Source organism: Dasypus novemcinctus, chromosome 13, assembly GCF_030445035.2.
Source record: "Dasypus novemcinctus isolate mDasNov1 chromosome 13, mDasNov1.1.hap2, whole genome shotgun sequence".
Lineage (NCBI taxonomy): Eukaryota > Metazoa > Chordata > Mammalia > Cingulata > Dasypodidae > Dasypus > Dasypus novemcinctus.
The window spans coordinates 17,000,785-17,022,754 of NC_080685.1; the positions used below are offsets into that span (position 1 = coordinate 17,000,785).

At 39.1% G+C, this 21,970-nt stretch overlaps 1 protein-coding gene across 2 annotated transcripts in view; it reads left to right on the plus strand.

Annotated features, from left to right (window-relative positions):
- PCNX2 (pecanex 2) overlaps nucleotides 1–21,970 on the plus strand; it is a 354,532-nt gene that overhangs the window by 167,946 nt on the left and 164,616 nt on the right. For both annotated transcript variants that reach the window (XM_071207372.1, XM_004451027.4), the window contains 2 exons: nucleotides 9,955–10,047; nucleotides 10,887–11,037. In XM_071207372.1, the coding sequence (XP_071063473.1) occupies nucleotides 9,955–10,047; nucleotides 10,887–11,037 (244 nt within the window). The remainder of the gene's footprint in view (nucleotides 1–9,954; nucleotides 10,048–10,886; nucleotides 11,038–21,970) is intronic.

Genomic DNA, 21,970 nt, shown 5'->3' on the forward strand with positions numbered 1-21,970 from the left:
CTTTTGTGCAGTAAGTACAAATGTAATACTTCTCTCCTCATTTTCTGTGATTTTGTTTTTCTGTGTCTCTCTCTGGCCCTTTTATCTCCTCTGTCTGCCTCTCTCTCCTTAAATTTTAGTTTGTATGGAAAGTCCCTAGGGAGCCTCTCTAGATTGCAGTTTTCCTGGTCCCTCCTGGTCAATTCTGTTTCATTTGGCTTGTGGTGGGAACTTGAGATCTCATATTGACAAGACTGAGCCACAGATTTTACTTGAACTGATCTAGAAATATAGATAAATGTAAAGCTCTATGGCTGGGTTTATATAATTCTGTATGAGCAAGGTAAATTATGCACACAAAGCTTATTTCCAAAATTTAACATTTGCTAAGGATATAAACTTTTCACTAGTGTTTAGTCATTTTTTGAATGCCTTATTGCTCCGGTCCGGCAGGGGCGAGTCCAGGGACCTGTGGGAAGAAGCAGGGTGGGGCAGGAGTCGAGAGAAGAATGGAGACAAGACAGGATTCTGATCAAGTCTCGTTTACTGGGGGTAAAACACGGGAATATATAAAAGGAAGGGAACGTGTACATAGGTGATAGGCTGGTCTTGTGGGTGGCAGACGTCCAAGGAAGGGATTGGCCGACAGTTCGCACTGGGTCTGCGGAGTTTCGCGCCTTGTGCATGCGTATTGCTGTGGTCACCTGAGTAGAGGCGGGAGGGGGAGAACAAAGAAGCAGGGAGGAGAAGAATAAGGAAATCACAGGGCAGATTTGTGAACTCCGCCATGTTGTGAGATCCGCCATGTTGTGGGAGGCTCCCTACACCTTATTAACATGGCCTTTCAGTTTTTACCATACTCATCTTAGTCATTTTCAACACTCTTTTCATCATGTCCAAATTTGTAGCTTTCATTGGATTCCTTATTCTCAGTTTCTAGACACACACACAAAAAAAACCTCAACAAGACTGAAATCAAAACCTACTAAAATTTTTAACCCTAAAATTCAAATAGCTTCTTCTAACACCCGGATTTTTCTGGTTCCTGCTGTTGAAGTCTGCTGAGTGGATGGTGTTGGACAAGGACTTCTTAAACTCTAATCTGGGGTTGGAACATGACGTTCTACATAAAATGCACAGTGAATTTAAAACTGTCAATATACTAAGAGTTAACATATTTATTGGTTAAGCATATGTGGCTTTACTATTAAAATAGGGAGAAAAAATTAATGTTATTGAATATTATTTTCAAAGTTCTGGTCAATGGAAGGACTGATTTTGAGATTATATTACTTACATATATGTAGAATACACAGAAGAGTTGATTAAATTGACCAAGATTAATAAGAGGATTCACAAATATCACCAGAGATGAGAAAATTTAGAAAAGCAAGAGTATTCTAACATACCAAAAAAACTCTAAAAAATAAAATGAAAAAATGATCCAACCCATGATTGCAGCAAAACATATGAAATGATCATGGAAATGATTTTAGCAAGTAGTGTTATAAATAAGGAAAACTACAACAGTCTATTAAAATGTAAATGTAAATGCTGAATAAGTAGTGATAGATATAATCTGATTTTGGATAAGAAGGGGTAGATTTAAAAATGTCAATTCTTTCTAATAAATTCATACGTTTAATATAGCTCAAAATAGTTTCAAAGGAAACATACAACTTGGAAAAATGATTCTAAGATTCATTTACAAGGCTAGTATCTAATTGCCTTAAAAATATGAAAAAGAAGAATAAGAAAAAGGAACATAGCACTTTGAGATTTTAGAGTATACTATAAAATGTTATAATCAGAAAAAAATATATAATACCAATCCAAGAATAGAGGATGAGATTAGTGGATCAGAACACCCAGAAAGGAGACAAATTAGTCATATGAATGTCTTATGTGAAAATGAGATGTCGCAATCAAGAATTGATTATTCAGTGTATGTTGCTGAGGTAATTGCTTAGCAGTGGGATGGAAAAAATGAATGGTATGTCTAATCCCTGACCAGACACCAATATAACTTAGAGGGGAATTATATATGGAGAGAGAGAGATGACTTTTCCATTTCCGGTATTTTGCCAGGCTAGATTATTAAAACTAATCCCCCTAGTTGATTAAAACTGAAAATTATGACTAAAATACAAAATAAAATACTTTCTTAGATGTAGCAAAACCTGACAAAATAATAAATTATGAGGTCAAAATTTGATTGTAAAGGGGACCTGGAGGACTAAGCAGAGCAGAAGGGGATCTTCTCAACCAGGGGACCTTGTGCCTCTTGCACCCCTAAAACTGTGGCCCGCCCACAGTGAAAGCCGAGCCTGCCAAGGCAGGGCGCCTAATGGCAGACCATCCCCTCCTCAAGCTGGGACACTACAGGGCCACACTCTCAGGGTGAAGATGAACCCTAAGTAAACCGGCTCCGTCCTCTGCAGTGTCTGGCAAGTGCAAGAAAACTTGTTTTGGTGATGAGCAGAATAGCAACAGAATTGAGAATTGAAAATTGGTAACTTTCCATGGATTTAGAGCACAAGTTCAAACATCTGGATGGCGCAAAACCCCCCAATTTATGAGTACAGTTTGAAGTGGTTTTGGACTGGAAATGCCTCATGGCAGAAGCAAACGCGTAGAGGAACAAACCTTCATCACAGACCTCTAAATTTAGAAAAACACTTTCCTAAGGAAATTGAGCACTTTACAATAAAACTTTCTAAAATATACAGGGAAACAAGGAACAGCTCTGCAAATACCTCAGATATTATAACTAGCAGGCACAGGTTTCAAAACAATTAGATATATTTCAAGAAGCAAAAGCAAGCTTAAAAATATATAGGCAATAGAAAGTATTTAATATTACCTAGAATGTTTGAAAGAGAACCAGAAATAGCTTCCTAAAATAAACCAACAGAATGAAGACGTTGAAGTAAATCACCTACACACACACGCACACACACAAGGTTAGACATCCCTGAGGAGAGAATTGGTGGAACTAAAAGATAAGACAGAAGAAAATATCTTGAATGCAACACTGAATGATAAAAATTTAGAAAATATGAAAGAGAGATGAAGAGATTTGAAGGGTAGAGTGAGGAACCCTAACAGACATCTAATCAGAATTCCAGAAAAAAGGGAGAGAGAGGCTGGAGCATTGCCACTATTTGATGAAATAATGTCTGAAACTTTACCAGAATTGAGGAAAGAGATTCAAGAATCCCAGTGATTCACAAACAGGGTAGATTTTTTTCTTTAAAAAAGAACCACACCAGACACATCTCAGTAAAACTGCAGTAAACCAAACACACAGACGACCTTAAAGGGGTTGCATAAAATGAACAGATTACAGATGGATGAATGAGAGACGAAAATTTCGCTTATCAAAAGCAGGAATGGAAGTCAGAAGAGTTTCATAGAGGTAATGTTTTGTAAAGAAAGTAAATGCCATCCTAAAATTCTATACCCAGTGAAAATAGCCTTCAAGAATGTTGGCAAAATAAAATGATTTTTAGACAAACAGCAACTGAGATACTCTCACTAAACATAATTATGTAGGTTATACTTCAACAGAAAGAATGTGATCCCAGATGGAAGGTCTAATGTACAAAGAGAAAAGAAAATGGTAAATACATTGATAAGTCCAAACAAACATTAACTGTATAATAACAGTGTATGGTTGGGTTGAAAATCATGAGGTAGAATTACAGTGCATAATTATAATAATATATACAATTGGATGGGAGGAGAAGTGGACTCAGAGTTTTCAAAGTGTTAGCCATGTCCAGGAGAAGAATAAAGGCAGATTAAGATGATAATATCTTAAGTATGCATGCTGGAATGTTTAGGCTAACTACTAAAGCCACAGAAACAGAGCATATAAATTCCAACCCCAGACAGAAATATGGAATGATACAAATAGAAAACAAAATAGAATTGGACTCCTACATCACACTGTGCTTAAAAATCAATTCCAGATGGATTATAAACCTAAATATGAGAAGGCAAAATCTGAAAGCACTTAGTTACACAGTGAAGTAAAAAATCTTTCTGATCTTGGGAGAGGAAAGAATTTTTAAAAACATAACACACAAAATTCAAAATCACTAAAATTATGACCTTTAATTTATCAAAAATACCAAAAAGCGAATAAAAGACAAGCCACAGAAAGTGCAAGTTTTTTCAAAGTAGTGTAGCTCATAAAGCATTAGTGTTCAGAGGAATATGAAACTCCTATAAATAGCTGGAATGCCAGACATCTCGGTTGAAAGTGGGCAGAAGACCTGCTCACGCACTTCACAAAATAGGAAATATAAGTCACCAAAAAACACACAACATATATATATTCACACAAACTCCTTAAGATTCAGGAAACTCCAAATTAAAACCACACTGAACTACTATTTTAAACCTACTAGAGTGACAAAAATTTAAAAGTTTTCACAATGCTAAGCGTTAAGGAGGGTGTAGAGGAGCAGGCATTCTCATGTCAGACTGACTGGTGGGGATGTGAATTGGCATAATCACACTGGAAAACATTTTGGTGTTAACAGAGTTGAATTTACCCTACCACCCAGCAATTCTATTCCTAAATAATAATTCTATTCCTAAATAAATAATTCCTAAATCTTTCACATTTGCACCAGAATATACATGTAAAAAATGTTCCAGGTAGCATTCGTATGGAGAGCCTCTGCAAATCCTACCAACAGTAGAATGAATGATTATAGCATATAGAGCATAGCTCATCAGTTGAATGATTATAGCATGTAGAGGAAAAGAACTTCTGCAAGCTATATGCAATGGCACAGGAAAATCTGAACCACATAATGTTGAGAAAAAGAAGCTAGATACCAAAGATTATGTACAATGTGAAGCTATTTTATCAAGTAAAAATAGGCAAAGCTAAACTAAACTGCTGAAAATTGCATGTCTAAGCCATAAAATTAATTTTTTAAAAGCAAGAAAATGATTTTCACAAAAGTCAGGATAATAGATAGAAACCTCCAAGGGGGGAAAGAAGGGTTTTGTGATCAAAGAGCCACATGCAAGGGCTTCTAGAGTGCAGGAAATGATTGATTTCTTGAACCAGTTGGTTATAGAGGTGTTCACTTTAAGCATACTTTTGAAAATATACATGCTTATTTTATGTACTTTTCTGCTGGTATGGCTCACATTTTAAAAAATGTAAAGGGAAAATCCTAAAAAGGATATTAAATAAAATCAAACATTTATATAAACTCTAAATTTCCAGACTTGGAAATCATAAAATAAATAACATACATACACACACACACACACACACACACACACACCAATCAGACTGGGAACATAAAAGTTTTAAACTTCTATATGGAGAAAAGTCAACAAAATTAAAAGAATTTGGTAAAATGCTGCAAATCTAACAAAAGTTAAATATATTCCTTAAAACAACAGCTCTTAAAATTTGATTTTTAAACTCTGCAATCAAATGATGTTAATATATATTTCATTTAGGGATAAAATAGCTAGGAAGTAAATATATGAAAAAAACTCATCTACTTACAATTAAAGAAATGCAAATTAAACCTAATTTGTCCACCATTTAATTAGCAAAAGAAAAATTAATGATGTTGCTAGTTGTGATGGAATGGGATCCCTTAGACATTGTTCGTATTTGTATAAATTATTACAGTCACCTGGAAAATCATTATTTATCGAGGATTGTAAAATATTCATAATGTTTGAGAGAGTAAATCTATTTGTAAGAGTTTTTCGAGAAAATTAGTTCAAAATATGGAAAAAGGTTTAGGTGCATAAAGTTAACAATTGCAGCATAATTCGTCGTGGTAAAAATTGGAAGGCAACCTATTATCCAGTAGCCAGTGAATGGTTGCACAAACTATGGCTCATTCACTTACATTCGGTAAAATAATATTTTGAATGTCTACTGTGGCATTGTGAAATAATCACAAGATGGCTAGTAAGTGACTATTCGAAAGTCTATGCAGTAATAGATATAATGCCTAGAAGAGAAAGTACTGTTGAAAAAGATACAATATTGGATATACACTAAAATTAGACCTTTATTTAAAATGCATGGAAAAATCCATATACATCATACTTATAACCATGGTAGAGCATCCACAGGCAGAAATGTTGGCCTGGAAAATACAAAAATGCTAATATTGTCTATGTCAGGTTGTAATGAATGAGAACAATTTTTTTCCTTTTCTCTGTATGTTCCAAAGTGTTATAACCTGATCATGTTTTTCTTATAATGGAAAAATTAACTTTAAAAAATTGCAGAGAGACCTTCTAAATTTGCATTTTGCTCAGATCTTTTAGCATATTCCCTTTTGTCTCCGATCATTTTCATAAGTTCTACCATTTTACAATTCACTTTTAAGACTTAGGGTCTTTATTCAAATGAAACGGAGATTCTAAAACTCTTGTTTAAATAAGTAATTCAACAGAGTCATAGATTTTTTTTTAACCTCAAGCATGTGAAAGAAGAGGGCAGTGCCAATAAGTCTTCTGCATAAGAAAAAACAGAACAAAAGTAAAACACATACAAAAATATCACACATAGTGGTAACCATCAGAAAGCAGAGATGTATTTTCAAATATACGTTGAGCTGGGCAAAAGTTTCTTAACAAGAAAGCCCATCAAAACTACAAGCATCCTAAAATGTTAAAGGTGACTTTCACAGGCTGTAACAACAATCTCCAAGGTCTAGCCATCTTATAAGACTCCCTTGTAAGAAATAATTTTTCCAAGGACACATGTTTTTTTTTTTAGAGCAAAATAATCACTGCTTTTTTGGTGGCTTTAGGGAAAGAGAAAACTGTTTGCTTTTTAATTTTGTTGATATTACTTTCACCAATATTAAGAGAGGCATATAGAATTTCAGTAAATAACACCAAGAATAAAAAGCTCAGTTATGACCATTTGCCATTTGTACATTGCCTTTGGTGAAGTGCTTGTTTAAAACGTTTGCCCAGGTGCAGTGAGGAGGGGGCATGTGTGAGGGAAAAGCTTATTTGACTCCTTATTTATTTATTTTTATTGTCTTTTTTTTTAAAAGATACATAGATCACACAAAAAGTTACAATAAAAAATGAGGTTCCCATGTACCCCATTCCCCACCCCCCTACTCCTCTCACTTCTTATTGAGATGTAAAGTTCTTTATATATTATAGTTAAAAAGTCCTTTGTTGGATATATCTTTACAAATATTTTCTCCCAGTCTGTGGCTTGCTTTTTCATTTTCTTAACAGCTTTTGAAGACCAAACATTTTTAATTTTGACGATGTCTAATTTATTGACTTCTTTTATAGTTCAAGATTTCTGTGCCCTATTTAAGAAATCTTTGTCAAACCCAAAGTCACTAAGATTTTCTTTTATGTTGTCTTTGACAAGTATTATAGTTTAAGCTCTCACTTTTAAGTCTATGATGCCTGTTCAGTTAATTTTTCTATGTGATGGGAGGCACAGGTGAAGGTGCTTTTTGTTGTTTTGTTTTGTAGATGGCTATCTAATGGTTCCAGCACCATTTGTTGAAAAGATTATCTTTTCCCTCATTTAGGGCCCCTTTGTTGAAAATTAACTGATCATGTAAGTGTTGGTCTAGTTTTGGACTCTGTTTCCTTGGTTTTGATGTCTATTTTTGCCAAAATAATAAATACCATGATTGCTATACCTTTTAAATACACTGAAAACCAGTGGTGTAAGTCCTCCAAAATTGTTCTTTTTAGAGTTGTTTTTGCTCTTCTAGGTTCATTACATTTCCATATAATTTTTTTAATCAGAGGTTCAATTTCTACAAAAAAATATCCTGCTAGGATTTTGACTGGGATGATGCTGAATCTATAAATCAGTTTGGTGTGAAATGCTTTCTTAATAATAGTGAATCATCCAATTTGAGAACAGAGTGTATCTCTTCATTTATTTCTTTAATTTTAGTAATACTTTATACTTTTCAATAATGGTCTTACACATTTTTGTCAAATTTATCCCTAAGTAGTTAATATTTTTCATGCTATTGTATTTTATAATTAAACACATAAAAAGATGCTCAACGTCATTAGCAATTGGAAAATGCAAATTAAAGCCACAGTTAGATACCCCAACAACAAAATTTCTTAACCTCAACACTATTGACAGTTTGGGCCTGCTGATCCTCTGATTAGGGGGATACTCTCTGCTCTGTAGGATGTTCAGCCACTTCCTTGGCCTCTATCCACCAGAAGCCAGTATCACTGCCCTTCCCACCCCTGTATTGTGACAATAGAAAAGGTCCCCAGACATTTCCGCACGTCTCTTGGGAGCTAAAATTACCCCCAGATGACAATTGCTGCAGTTACACAACCATTAGGAGTGGCTAAAAAACAAAAAACTGCCCATACCAAGTGTTGACAAGGATGTAGAGCATGCTGAACTGGTAGGACTGGAAAACCTTTGAAACTATTTTGGAAAACTCTTTAAAAAGTAAGCCTAAATCTATCCTAGGATCCAGCCATTCTACTCCTATAGTATTTACATGGAGGAATGAAAACATATGTGTAGACACATGTACATGAATATTCATAGCAGCTTTATTTGTAATATCAAAAAACAACCCAAATGTCTACCAAAAGGTAAACTGATAAACAAATGTGGTATATCTGTACAAAAGAATACTACTCAGTGATAGAAACATGTAGACTTTTCATGTAGGCAAGAGCACAGATGAATCTCGGAATAACTATGCAGAGTGAAAGAAGCCAGACTAAAAAATAATAAATATTCTACGATTCCACTTATATAACATTCTAGAAAATGAAAATAAATCTATGGTGCTTGAGCGGTTAAGTGGTTGCCCGGGACAGGGTGAGGAGAGGGGGAGCAACGGATTAGAACGTGGAAGGAGAGGTAACTTTCGGGGGTAATGGATGCTCATTATCATAATTGTGATGATACATGTCAAAACTGATCAAATTGTACACTGTAAATACAGTCCTTTTTTTTTATGCCAATTAAGCTCTACAGAGCTGTTTAAAAATGACAATACAGAAAAGAAATGGGCAGAAAGAACATTTCACAAGTGGAGAAAGGCTGTGTAACAGTTTGTATTCATAAGGTGTACTCATAACTGACAAAAATCACAGTGGAATTCCTGTGTATCATTCAATTGTGAAATAATCATAATAACTTGAGCTCATTCTCCCTTCTGCTTTAAGAAGGTAGAAATGTACTCTCGTCATACTCTCCCCCTACCCCATGCCCAGCAATTACCCCAGTGGCCCACTATTTTACCTTTAGACAAGGATGATTTATCAATGTAAGATGACACTAAATTTTAAAATCAGAACATTTGGGGAAAGGTTTTTCTTCCTTTTGGCTAAACATTCAGTAACTTCTAAATCACATAAAACCATGTCAATGAAAAGTACATATATTTAAATAATTTGGAGATGGCCTTTACCCTATCTGACTAGCGAATTAAGATGTGAAATGCATTCTGATCCAAAGTAAAACATACCCATGTAAAGGCTTTCTGTTTGGTATACTCAGGCTCTCTGAATGTTAAAATCCAAGCTACTCTGAAGCCAAGCAGAATTTATTGGCACTTTGGCTGCGCTCCTTCAGCAATTCATAATAAACTAAGGTCCCTTTTGGGGGTGCTGTTGTGTTCCATCTATGTTTGTGGACAAGAACCTCCTGCTCCTTACACATGCAGAGAACCTTCCACCTCTCCTCCGTCAGCAGGCATGTGCCAACCTTGCAGGGTGCCTTTCCCTTTCCCCACCCCTTGCCTTAGTCTCCCTGGATATCCCAGAACAGGTGGTCACAGAGGGTCTACCCAGTGTGTCCCACTGGAAATATAACAGGTAAGCAACGGGCTGAAAGAGCAGGCTATCCAGGATCAAAATCCTATCATCTGATTTATCAGGTTAAACAGAATTTCTGAGAGAAAACAAGAACAGCAAACTTTATATCTGATTTTCTCCTTACAGAAGGATAGCTTAAAATCGGATCTCATTTTCTGCACGGTGGCTGCCGTTCTGTCATTTGCAGTCAGTGCCAGCACTGTGTTCCTGTCCTTACGAGTATGTATCCATTCAGCAGTACATTCTTCCCACCTCCTCGTTCCCCTTAGTAAGAGACCTGACTGTGGAGCTATAGGGTATTAACACGTACGGTCGAGACAGAGGAAGAGAACAAAATGCCAGGTCAAAGATTCAAGGAATTAGCATACCATATTAGAAAACAAAAGATTGAAGGAATATGTCCAAGGTGTGACTTGGTCCAAAACACAGATGTGGGGCAGTTATATGACCCTTCCTTTTTCTCCCTTCTGGGGAGTTGTTGGTCTGCAAGAGCACTAGCACATCTTTGCAGACCCCATTGCGAAGGCAGTGAATCGTGAGAGCCATGCACTACCATGGCTCAAGAAGACAGGAGTTACCTTCCAAGGAGTTTCCATGTCAGGGGTGAGATGAAGGTCACAGAGCCAAAAGGATTGTTGGAACACAGTTTTCAGTTGGAAAAACAAAAATGGAGAGCTCCAAATGGGATATCTGGCTTAAAGGTTTTATGTAGATAAGTGCTATCTCTATACAGAAATGTTATACATTTATGAACTCCTCTTTCACGAGGAAGTCTCTGAGCTAAATTTCTTATTCTCCACCTCTCCTTATAAGGAAAAAAAAGTATGCCAATGGGCAGAGCTCCCACAGGCCAACTCTCCACCCTGCTCTGAGTGGCTCTCAACATACAGATCCATTTCAGGAGGAAATTTTCAGACGCTTAAACCCAAGAACTGAATTTGGCTCTCTGTTCTTCAAGAGGGAAAGGGGAAAGGACAGTGGTGTGATGTATTATTCATGGATTTCCCTCCCCTTATCCTTCTAAATGAAATAACGGGATTCTGTCTTCTCTGTCACAGCCATTCCTCAGCATCGTGCTGTTTGCCCTGGCTGGCACTGTGGGACTCCTAACACATTACGTGCTTCCTCAGCTCCGCAAGCATCACCCGTGGATGTGGATTTCACACCCCATTCTTAAAAACAAAGAGTATCAGCAACGGGAAGTGAGAGGTTAGTAATACATTCCTTATCATTTAAAACGATGTAGTTGTTGGCACACTTTAAACTGGAGTATACCATGTTGTTCCCAGCTCTTGTAGCCAGCCAGAACAAGAAGGAAGCAGGTGAATCAGAGGCAGGTTTTAGAAAAGTATTACTTGATAATAAGCAGGTAACGAAACACTTATTTCTGTCATTCCAACCTGAAGATGAGGCTGTTCTGGTGTAAGTCAATTGGGGACCACAAAGGGACCTGACCACTCTGACACCCTCCCCCAGACAGTGGCAGTGCAGCCGCGACTGACAGTTAACAGGCAGAAATGTTCTTTAACTTATTTTGTTCACCTGAGGAACAGGTAAGATTCACGTCCTGGTTCCCATGACACTGGCCATCATCATGCACCTAGCCTGATGACAATAATTTCAGGGCTCAAGATGAAAGATCCCTCAGGAGTTTCCCTGCTAGGTCTCTCCTTGCTCTGTGATTCAATAGATGGGAGAAGTTTAGATTTCATCCCCATTAGGAGACACTTCAGAGTCATTGGTCAGGTCGTAGTGAAGATGGCCATGCTAATTCTGCATGGGACTGCTCGCCCCCTGCAATTTCTCATCTGTTGAGAAGTGAGCTCTCTAGTTGTCTCCAAGACCTGGCCAAGAGCAAGTGCGGGGAGCCAAGGTTAGCTGGTTTGCAGGAATTCAAGGGGCTCAGCCAGATGTGTCATCAGCAAGTTTGGTAGCTTAGGGTGACAAAAAGAAAAGGGAGGGAAACTTTTTCAGAAGAGTCCATAAAATTTACAGTCAGGAATAGTTGAGATTTTCTCCAAGAAACATCTCCAGGTGGGTAAAAGGAGATGCCTTAATTCAAATCAGCCAAAGTAAAGAGTGCCAAAGTAGGAAAACTGTGGATTAGTTAGTGGGGAAGTGTGATATAATAGGCCTGAAGCCAGTTTAGGGTTCAGATGGCATAGCAAGCATGTGGCAAGTCTTGCCTGCTCTTTCCTGGGAGACATTCTTCTCACCTACAAAAAGAGGGGCTTGTTTAAGAACCATGCTGCATTACTGTATATGTTTTTTAATGTTCTATGCAATTGACAGTGCTGCTTAAATGCAAATTGCCAGTATTGTAAAAACTGAAAGAAGATAATTAGACTCAGTGTAGGTTCAGCTTATGATGATTAGTATATTTTGCAGTCCATTTGGAGAGAAATGTCCAATCCAAACAGCCAAACAGGCACCTGCTCGTGAATAGGTAGAGAAACCTGATAAAACAAACTAGTTTTTACAGTCTAAGTAGCAGTGCTGAGGTCACCTCTCTCTCTCATTTGCTACACACCTTCAGAAAGATGGTCTAGGTTCTGGTGGAATTAGTGAAGCATTTTGGCATCATTGGGAAGCATTTGGTGGAGATTTGAGATTTGATTCAGGTTCTGTATATGCATATTCATAGGTACAGGTATAGGTGTCTGTACAGGCGTATACAGTTTAAAAGTATAGGTACACCTGTGCCATATATGTAAGTGCCTCGGGGCCAGGAAAGAGAACTCCTGAGAGTGAGGGGAAGGAAAATGAGACAGATGAGGTTTGGGCGCCCCTTACTGGGGCAGTACAGAGTGCAGAATTCAACCCTGAAAGAGAAGAGTGGGCTGTTTAAACTTGGGATTGGTTTGCTTTTTTTTTTTTTTTGCATGGTTCTTTTCTCCCTTGAAACAAATAGATCTCAGATTAAATTAGAATCATTTAGATATTTTAACGCTACATGCCTTTGTGGTACCAGATTAGAGCAGAAAAATTAAGCAAGAGCATTTGCATCTCTGACATTCCTCTTTGAGGGCAGTGGAAGGCGCTGAGCCTCTGTGTCCTGCAAAGCAGGCTGGGAGAAGTTCACGCCTGTTAACATGGCTCAAGTAGAAGCTCTGGATATTTCTCACTCGCCTGCGTTAGCCGTTTATAAGCACCTGCAATCCTGCCAGGAGTAACTCGTTTGACAAATTAGACAGGTAATGAAAAGCAGAAGGCATTTCAAAATTATGTGTGTTGGAAAGAGAAACCAAATACACACAAGTTAAAAGGGGGCTATCTGGAGTTATTTAAGATCCACTTACCCATTTTGGTTTTAGCCTTGTCCTGAGTTTCTTCGCCTCCTCTTCCTGGCATTCTGCCTCTTAAATTCTGAAATTCTTTGTTTCCCTTCCATTAGCAGCAAAACGTGTACTGGAAACGCAAGACAACCACGTAACTTTGTGAAAGCTAGGCTAAAATCTTCTTTCTCTAGGATCACAGAATATTATAAATGTACAAGGACTTAGAGAGGAGTAGGGATACCCCTGGACTCGCCTGATCCTGTGGAAGACATCGCCACCTAATAGCTGAACCGTAAACTGGGCCAATGGCAGATATTGCTAATCAGATGCAATCAGCAGGGAAGAGGAGGCATGCTGTATTGTTATTCCTGGTTTACATTTTACCTGGGAGGAAAGGGAAGCCCAGAGAAGTCAAGGCTCTTGGGTCACGCTGAGTTGGTGGCCAGCAAATGACTAGAACTCACGACACCTCACTTGTGTCTGGGCTGATGCTCTTTCTGCTACCCACCCTGGGCTCCATCCAAGTGGGCAGCTTGTGCATAATTTGAATGTGGCTCTCAGACCGTTTCTGCAACCATCGTTACGCAGGGGAGTTACAGTTGGTCCAGGAAAGTCTGAAGTGCCTTATTCTAACATTAACTCTACAAGGTTTCACTCCTGCTTTGAAATGAACTCCTCACTAAGTTCTAGGCATTCTTGCAGTTTCTCAAACACTACATGCTCTCACACTTCCCTCTCCTTGCTGTTCCTTCATCTGGAATGCTTTTCCTCTACCTTCCTGGTTTAGCACTTGCTCATCCTTCAGGTCTCCGTTCAAAACCAGTCTCCCAGAAGTCCTGTCTGGGTCACCTACAGCAGGTTAGCTCCCTGCTGCTCCCCGAGCCCCTCCTTCTGTAGCATTCAGCACACTTGTAATGACCGGTCTCTCAGGTGGACTGTGAGCCGTGTGCTCACTCGTGGCTGGTTCTCTGGCATTTGTTCTGGTGCCCGGCACAGAGGGAGGTTCACAGGATGTGTTTACTAAACTGAATTTCACTGAAATATTATGAGCCCTGGATGCCTTCCAACAACTTTTAAATTGGTGCATATACTTTGTTGCAATTCACTTTCTGCATACCTCTGATAGGTACTTCACTGGGTAGAATATGGAGATGCTAAATTAATTCTGACGTAAAATTCAGAATATGATTCTATGATTTAAAAACACCACTTATGTTGAAGACTATAAATTGAAACATTTTTTTGCCAGTTCAGTTTGTGACTTTAAAGGCTAATTTAAGTAAACAGTTCCACCCATATTTGAGCTAAGAGACTAAACTTCTAGTACTTACAGCACAGTTTGGCTGTCACATGATCAGGTTGGTGATATTAATGGGTATAAGTGAAGTTGTTCTTTTTCTTACCAATTTAAGTGAATAATGCTGAAAAAGACAGAGTAGACAGTTTTACAGACAGCACTTATTAGTCAAGTATGGAATTTTTGAGACTGAATGTTATGTTCAAGGATCACTGTATATTTTAGAACATAAAACAAGGCTATTTTTCTGAACTATGATGATGATTCTAGACAAATTACTCCATTGATTAATCCCTATTGAAAAAACAGATTAAAAAATTGAATCTGTTTGAAAATGTGCTTTATCTATGAACTTTCCAAAAGAATTAAGTTGTTTTGAAAGGAATATAATAGGGTTGCATCACATTTAAATATCAGATGAAAATATATGAAATTGTATAATTAAATGTTGAATTAATATCTGGTACGTAATAGGTATTCAATAACTATTGACTGAATGAACAGATGGATGATTAGTGCTTTGTAAATTCAGCAAAGGAAGAGTTCACGGTAGACTGACATGGGCTGACAAATCCTTGTGAGGTAAAGACTAGGTCTTATAAGATGTAAGCAATAAAAAAACAGCTGCTGGAAACGCTTAAATGATAATTTTTGGATGCAGTAGAATAAATGGATGAAGGCTTATGACATTGTAAAACATCCATTGAAAATATCATTTAAATTGTCATTTTAAGAAACTCACTATCATAAAAATAAAGAGCCGATTTTATAATTCTAAAATGAGATTCACTTTGCATTTTAGCAAAGTTTGCCTGTCAGTTTGCAGATAGACTCATTTCTGCATGTGATAGACATGGTTCTGAGGAATATTGCTTTTTCTAATTTATTTTTCCTCTGTATCAAAGTAATATATCATGTTAAAAATCAAATCGAACAAGATATAATGAAAAGCAGCAGCCCTCTTATCAACTTTTTTCAGTTCTCCCTCTCCAGAAAAAATTACTTTCTACCATTTAGACTGATATTTCTTCTGGCATTTACCCTACATTTCCTAAATAATAAGCATGTTCTGCTATTTTTTGATATTTCTGATTGGATTACCTTGGATTACCTACTGGCTTCCTGTCACTACGTGATTATGACAGGCACTGTCTTCGTTCTAAACATGTATCTGTGAACATAAAGCTGTGCGGGGGTCTTTGGGATGGTTTCATCTTTGTGTGTGTGATGAGGCGCGACCATGGATGGGGGAGAAGAGCACGTTCCTTTCCAACTCCCTCTTTTTCCACACGAGAAGATGCCAGCATTAGGAGGGCAGTAGAGACCTGCAAAACTACCCTCCAAGCCTCTTTAATTCCAACTGACTAAAGCGGATTCAAGTATGAACTGAACAAGTACCACCGGGTAACATAGCCACATTTGCTGCAATGCTTCTCTGGCAAAGTGCATTCCGAATGCCAAGTAAGTGACTGGTAACTGATGTTTTGGAAAATAGCCTGTCCGTTAAAAGCCTGCCTTATTAGAAATTTTCCCTAGGAGGAGTGGATGTAGCTCGGGTGGTTGAACACCTGCATCCCGCATGGGAGGCCCTGGGTTTGATTCTTGATGCCTTCTAAAAAACAACAACTAAGAAACCAACTCAGGGGAGGAGATGGAGCTCGGTGGTTGAGCAACAGGTTCAATCCCTGGCCCCTGGTACCTCAAAAAAAAAAAGTTTCCCTCTGTTACTATTTTTCTGTACCCCTTCTTCCCCTCATTTTCTCGCCCTCCCTGCCAGGCACACCTCCATCCACACCCTCATACCCCGACTGAGCTCCTACTCCAGTAGGACACTGCTCTCTCTGTGTCAGCGGTCTCCATTGGAGGGGGCAGCAGGGGATGGGCGATGAAGCCAGCTTCCGTGACAGCAGAAAAGGAGAAGTGGAATCCAGGTGCCTGCACTTGAGGGTGAGCGAGGCAGACAGAGGCCTGGAGAAGCGGAGGCAAACTCTGGCCAGCATGGAGAAGAAAAGGGCTTGGGCCAGAGTCCTCAGGCAGCCACCAGCCACAGCAGGCCATAGGACATTTACCCACATGGCCATCAGGACCCTCCAGAACTGCCGGTAATCTTACACAATGTCAAATAAAATGAATGGCAGTCATTGGAGAAGCATAACAATACCTAACACTGAAAATCAGGACGTCTGAATATGCAGCACATGATTTGTGTGCAGGATGGAAATGCCCCAGCTTTGGGCTGTGTTAGCACAGTATGCAAAGGGGGGGTGAGGAGGCCGCTTTGAGGAACTTTGAGGGTACTGGCCGCAGTGCCAGGAGCTGTTCTGGTGAGTCTTGTCTCAGTCTCCCTAATGTAGGGCCTTATCTGAAGTGGTTTAAACCATATAGCACTTTATGATGGGATAACATATGGAAATGCCAGTGGCAAAATAGAAATGATATTTTAAGTGGTCCTGTAATTTAAATCACAAACAAATTGCAGTCTACCTGGGGGAGGAATTTTGATTTTCTAAATCTGACATTTCTTAAGCACCTGCTATGTCCTTTGACATTGAGCTAGGTGTTGAGAATGCACACACAAAAATAAGAGCATAATCTGTTCTCTTGGCAAGAAGGTTGTTCTGAGTGCCATGTCTTTCATCCTGTGGCCAGAGTGAGAACATCTGTGTGTGAATGTTGACCCAGCCTCTTCCTGCGAAAATTTAATCAGTGATTTAAGTAGTTATATTTGGTTTCAAATGCTGTCTTAGTAAAAATGGAGTACCTTCATGTCAAGAAGTCAGAGCACTTATTGCTCTGAGTCTCCCAAGAGCTTTTCCCACTGAACTAATGAAAAAAAATCAGTGGGATGGTTTTGGGGAAATAGGCTAAACATGTAAAAAAATTGTTATACTTTATAGCAAATGAATTTCCAGATGGATCAAAGTTAAATATTAAGAAAAAAAAATGAGGAAAGAAAGAGGAAGGAAGGATGGGAGCGAGGGAGGGAAAGGAGGGAGGGAGGGAGGGAGGAAGGAAGAGAGATAAGAATAGTGCTACAAGAAAATATAGGTCAAAATGTAATATTGGTAGGGGAAGAGAAAAAGAGGGTCAATTGCTGTATTAGTCAGGTTCTCTAGGGAAACAGAACCGATGGGAGATAATCTGTAAATAGTGTGAGATTTTATAAAACTGACTGATGTATCCATGAGGACGCCCAAGTCCAAGTTCTGTAGGGCATGACTCCCAAGTCAAAAACCACAAAGAAAACTACTGAAAATTTTTATTTCTCAAAAAAATAAAAACCTTAGCTATTCTGACTCCCTCATGTTGTGCTTTACTACCTCTTTTTCTATGAGAAGTTTATCATGGGGTTGAACCTGGTAATGCTTATTAACTCATTCAAAAACATGTATAGACCATCTAACAGGTGACAGGGCTGTGCCAGATGCTGGGGAGGCTTTGGGAGCGAGACAGTCATGGACCTGCCCCCATGGGACGACCCCACGAGAGAACAAGGAGGTGCTTTGGCCAGCAGTGCTACCGGCACCCCCTGCGAGCAGGCGATAGCCTACCTTGGGAGCACCAGCCTTTCCTCAGGCTTTGTCTTACTAGGTTTAGTCAATTACATTTTATGAGTCAGTCAGTTCAGGTGCCTGACATTCACTGAGGGACAACCATGTACAAAGCACAGTGCTAAATGCCAACTATGACTGAGACGCCGGCCATGGCCTTGCCCACCAAAGTTACAACCCACTGGGAGAGACAGACATTCATCACATAGGTTAACACGTGTGTTCAAATGGTTTGAAGTACAATGAAGGAAGAGTTTTGAGGGAGTAGAAGAGAGTCCTCATTTAGATGTGAGGGAAAACAAGTTTTTTTGAGGAGGTGGCATTTAAAGTGAGACCAGAAGGATAAGGAGGGGATTGCCTTCAACCTGGAGGGAAGAGGGTTTCAGGCCTCAGAAGAAGACACAGGCGGGCTCTGAACTGGCTTGTTGTGGACCAGAAAGGCGGGTGTTCCTGGCGTGCAGGAGCAGCAGGGAGGCTGGGGGACAGGGAGGAGGCAGATCTTGCAGAGCCTGGTGACCCTCATGAGGACTTCAGATTCACTCAGCAGAGAGCACGGGCTTCGAGGGCAGGGTGACGTGACTTACTTTACCTTTAAGAAAGATTACCCTCAATTCCTGCTGCCAATTTGGGAAATGAAGTCTTTTTTCCAGATAAGAAACCATGATATGTACATGGTGGTGCTGAGGATTTAACAGTTTGAGCTTTGCTTTCCCCCCAACCCCCAAGCAAAAGGAGGAAGCAGCTGCTGGCAAGGAGGGGACACAGCCAGCTGGGGAGGGTCATTCCATTTGGCAGGGTCTCTGCTTTAGAGGCCTCAGGGGTGAAGCAGGGTCAGTTGCTGTATTAGTCAGGTTCTCTAGAGAAACCAGAACCGACGGGAGATAATCTGTAAATAGTGTGAGATTTTGTGAAACTGACTCATGTATCCATGAGGTTGCACAAGTCCAAGTTCCATGGGCAGGCTGCAAATGAAGGTCCTTGATGAGTTCCCAGGCGATGCTGGCTGTCTGAAGTAGAGCTGGAATTCTCTCTCTGAATGCTGAAATCACTTCCCCTTTAAAGACCTTCATCTGATTGGATGAGACATCACTCATTGCTGACGGCAAGCTCCTCAGTTGATTGTAGACATAACCAGCCATCTATGCAACCAACTCACTGACGATTAAAGTTCATGAAATGCCTTTGTATTACAATTAGCCCAGAGCTTGCTGGATCAAACAGTGGGGCACCGTTACCTGGCCGAGTTAACACATTAACCTAACCATCACAGTTGCTCTATGCTGCACCCCTATTGAAATACTTATGAACATGCCTGGCCTCTCTAAAGTAGGAAGCCCAGTCTCCTTGCAGCTTAAAATGCAATTCAAGGTTTGAATTGGAGAAAATTGCCTTCCTAAAGATAAAGCATCCTGAGGATTTTTGATTAACATTTAATTATTGAGCAGGACTTATTTCAGCAGCATAAGCAACTCAATAAAACACAGCCTGAAAACTCTGTAAGAAATTTGAAGTGTTCAATAGTACCAAGTCATATATAAACTTGTAAATGGCATGGTTAGCCTGCATTCCTTTTCTCAAGGGCCTAATATTCCAAGAAAAAGAGAAATAATAATGCTAAAGTAATGTCTTTTCATGGTCTCTGCATATTCAAGACATTACAGGAAGGCAGTAACAAAAGAGAATAGCAAAGGCTTTCTCTTTAACTTTACTTTGACAATACCGAGTCAATTTGGGGACTGAAGAAAAACACATCAGGTTATTGCATTTGTAAGCTTTCCATTTTGTTAGTTTTTCATGGTTGCAGCATAAGAAAGAATTAAATTTAATCTTCTAAAATTCATAAATCTGGTCTTTTGCTTTATCTTCCTCCTACATTACTACTCATCTTTCTATTAGCTCCTCCTCCCCTTCCAAATATAAAGCCTTAGGATGGATTCCATTCATCTGTAAAAGGCTTTAGAGAGTGTAGCAATTCATTGGAATAAATTACTGAGGTTGGGAGAAGACTCTAAAATAGGTAAGAATTCAAATGGTATTAATTTTCTGCCCGTCTACAGGATTAGCAGAATCTGAAGTCACAGATTCGGAGCCAGTGATTCTGTGGTGTTTGCTCTCTACCTGGTCCTTCCTGGATATTTGTTTCCACTCCTTTTCCCTCTTTCTCTTCACCCCTACGTTGGCTGGATGTTAGACTGAACATCAACCAGGGCAACCAGGCCTCAGGATGAATCTTCACCTAAGATGTTTTTTCTCTTATCACACAATGTGTTCGCTGGTTTGCCCAGACAGTGTAAAACGTGTTTCCTGTTCTCTCATCTAGGCTTCTCATCTAGAGATTCAGAATTCATCAGGGGAAGGCATGTGGTAGCTTTTATATTGCATTTAGATGTCAGCTGTCACTTTCATTTCCCTTGCAGAACCCCAGGTAGTAAACTAGAGCTCAATTATGCAGTCAACTGGGTTTCCAACTAGGTCATTTTGGGGCCCCTTGAATAAAGCAGCTATGAAAAAACAAACACTTTAATAACTTATGAGCAAACTGGTTTCTAGTCCTCTAGAATTCCTTCTTTCATTTTTCCACCTCCAGAAGGCTGGCATGGTGTCGTAAGGCTCCTTTGTGTCTATCACCTGGCTTTGCTTCTATCTAGGAAGCAGGCTGTCTTCTCTTAAAGGTCCAGGGCCTCGACCATGCTCTCTGTATGTTCTTATTGAACACTGAACGTGCTCCTGAGAACTTAGTTCTAAAGTCACATGACACAATGGTGCTTACAACCGAGTCTTCCTCAAGCCTCAGTGTCTTAACACGTGCTTTCAATTATGTCTGTGATATAGTTTTTATACATACACAAACCAGGAACCACAGAGAAGCTAGAGACTTAGTGAATAAGTACTTTCACTCTAAAATACCAGAAAAGACATGGACAGCAAATTTGGTACTCACTAGTGTTTCCGTTTTGCTTGAAATCCATTGCTTTATGCGTTTCTGAGATGGAAACACTGAAATTCTTATGGAACACTCCTTTTTGTTGTCACCGTCCCTGTTAAATCCTTGTTGATGGCAATGGGATTATGCCCTCCATTCAAATCAGTCTTACCTCCACTCACTGGAAAATAAAAATTTCTAAACGTAAATGTGACAGGCTTTTGAGAATCTGGATCACACTCCCCATACAGATAGTACCCAGGTCATTCTACAGCAATGGGTCACTTGGACATAGATTTTAATTCAGATGGTTTTCTTGCAGTACTGTGTGTGAGGTTGGCTTATGTTTCTTTTCATTTGCATTTCTTTGCAGGAATCTATCTAAGCTGTCATGTTACTCTGAATTGGTGACAAATGTTGACAGAACTCTATAAATGTATTTTTAGAAGCAAGCTGAATTGTGTTTCATATGATGGCTGCAATCTGACGTTGTTGATCTCTTATAAATTGAGAAGTCAGAAAAAATAATTTTGTACAGAGGGAAACATAACTATAACTGAGTTACTGATTTAATAGAAAGCTTTTTTTAACCAAAAAGAGTAGTTCCAAGGGATTCTTTGTTTGATTTAATTATCATGAATTCTCCATAATACTGAAAATGGTAAAATAATAACCGAACATTTTCTGAATCCCAGCTGTATGTTAGGCATTCTTCTAAGTATTGGAAATACAAAACTAAGTAAGACATTGTGCCTACCCTCGACCAATTCACAATCTAGTGAGGAAGATGAATAATTTAAATGAATAGTTACTCAACAGTGTGGCAGGTACTGAAATGTAGAATTCATACTGTAGAGTAAGGGCATGAAGGAATACCATATTTTGGCTTGAAATTAGAAATAATATTTACAGAGTACCTGGCTCTATGTCTGGCAGACACCTAATGGGTACCTGATAAATGGTAGTGAGGTGAAGTGCCAAAGCTGGGAAAGTGCAGGGGCCCACCCAGGGGAGGCAGAAAGTGGGTGCTTTGCTTATAAAGACTCAATTACAAAACCAATTTAAAGATGGAGTCCGTTCTACTCTCACCAGG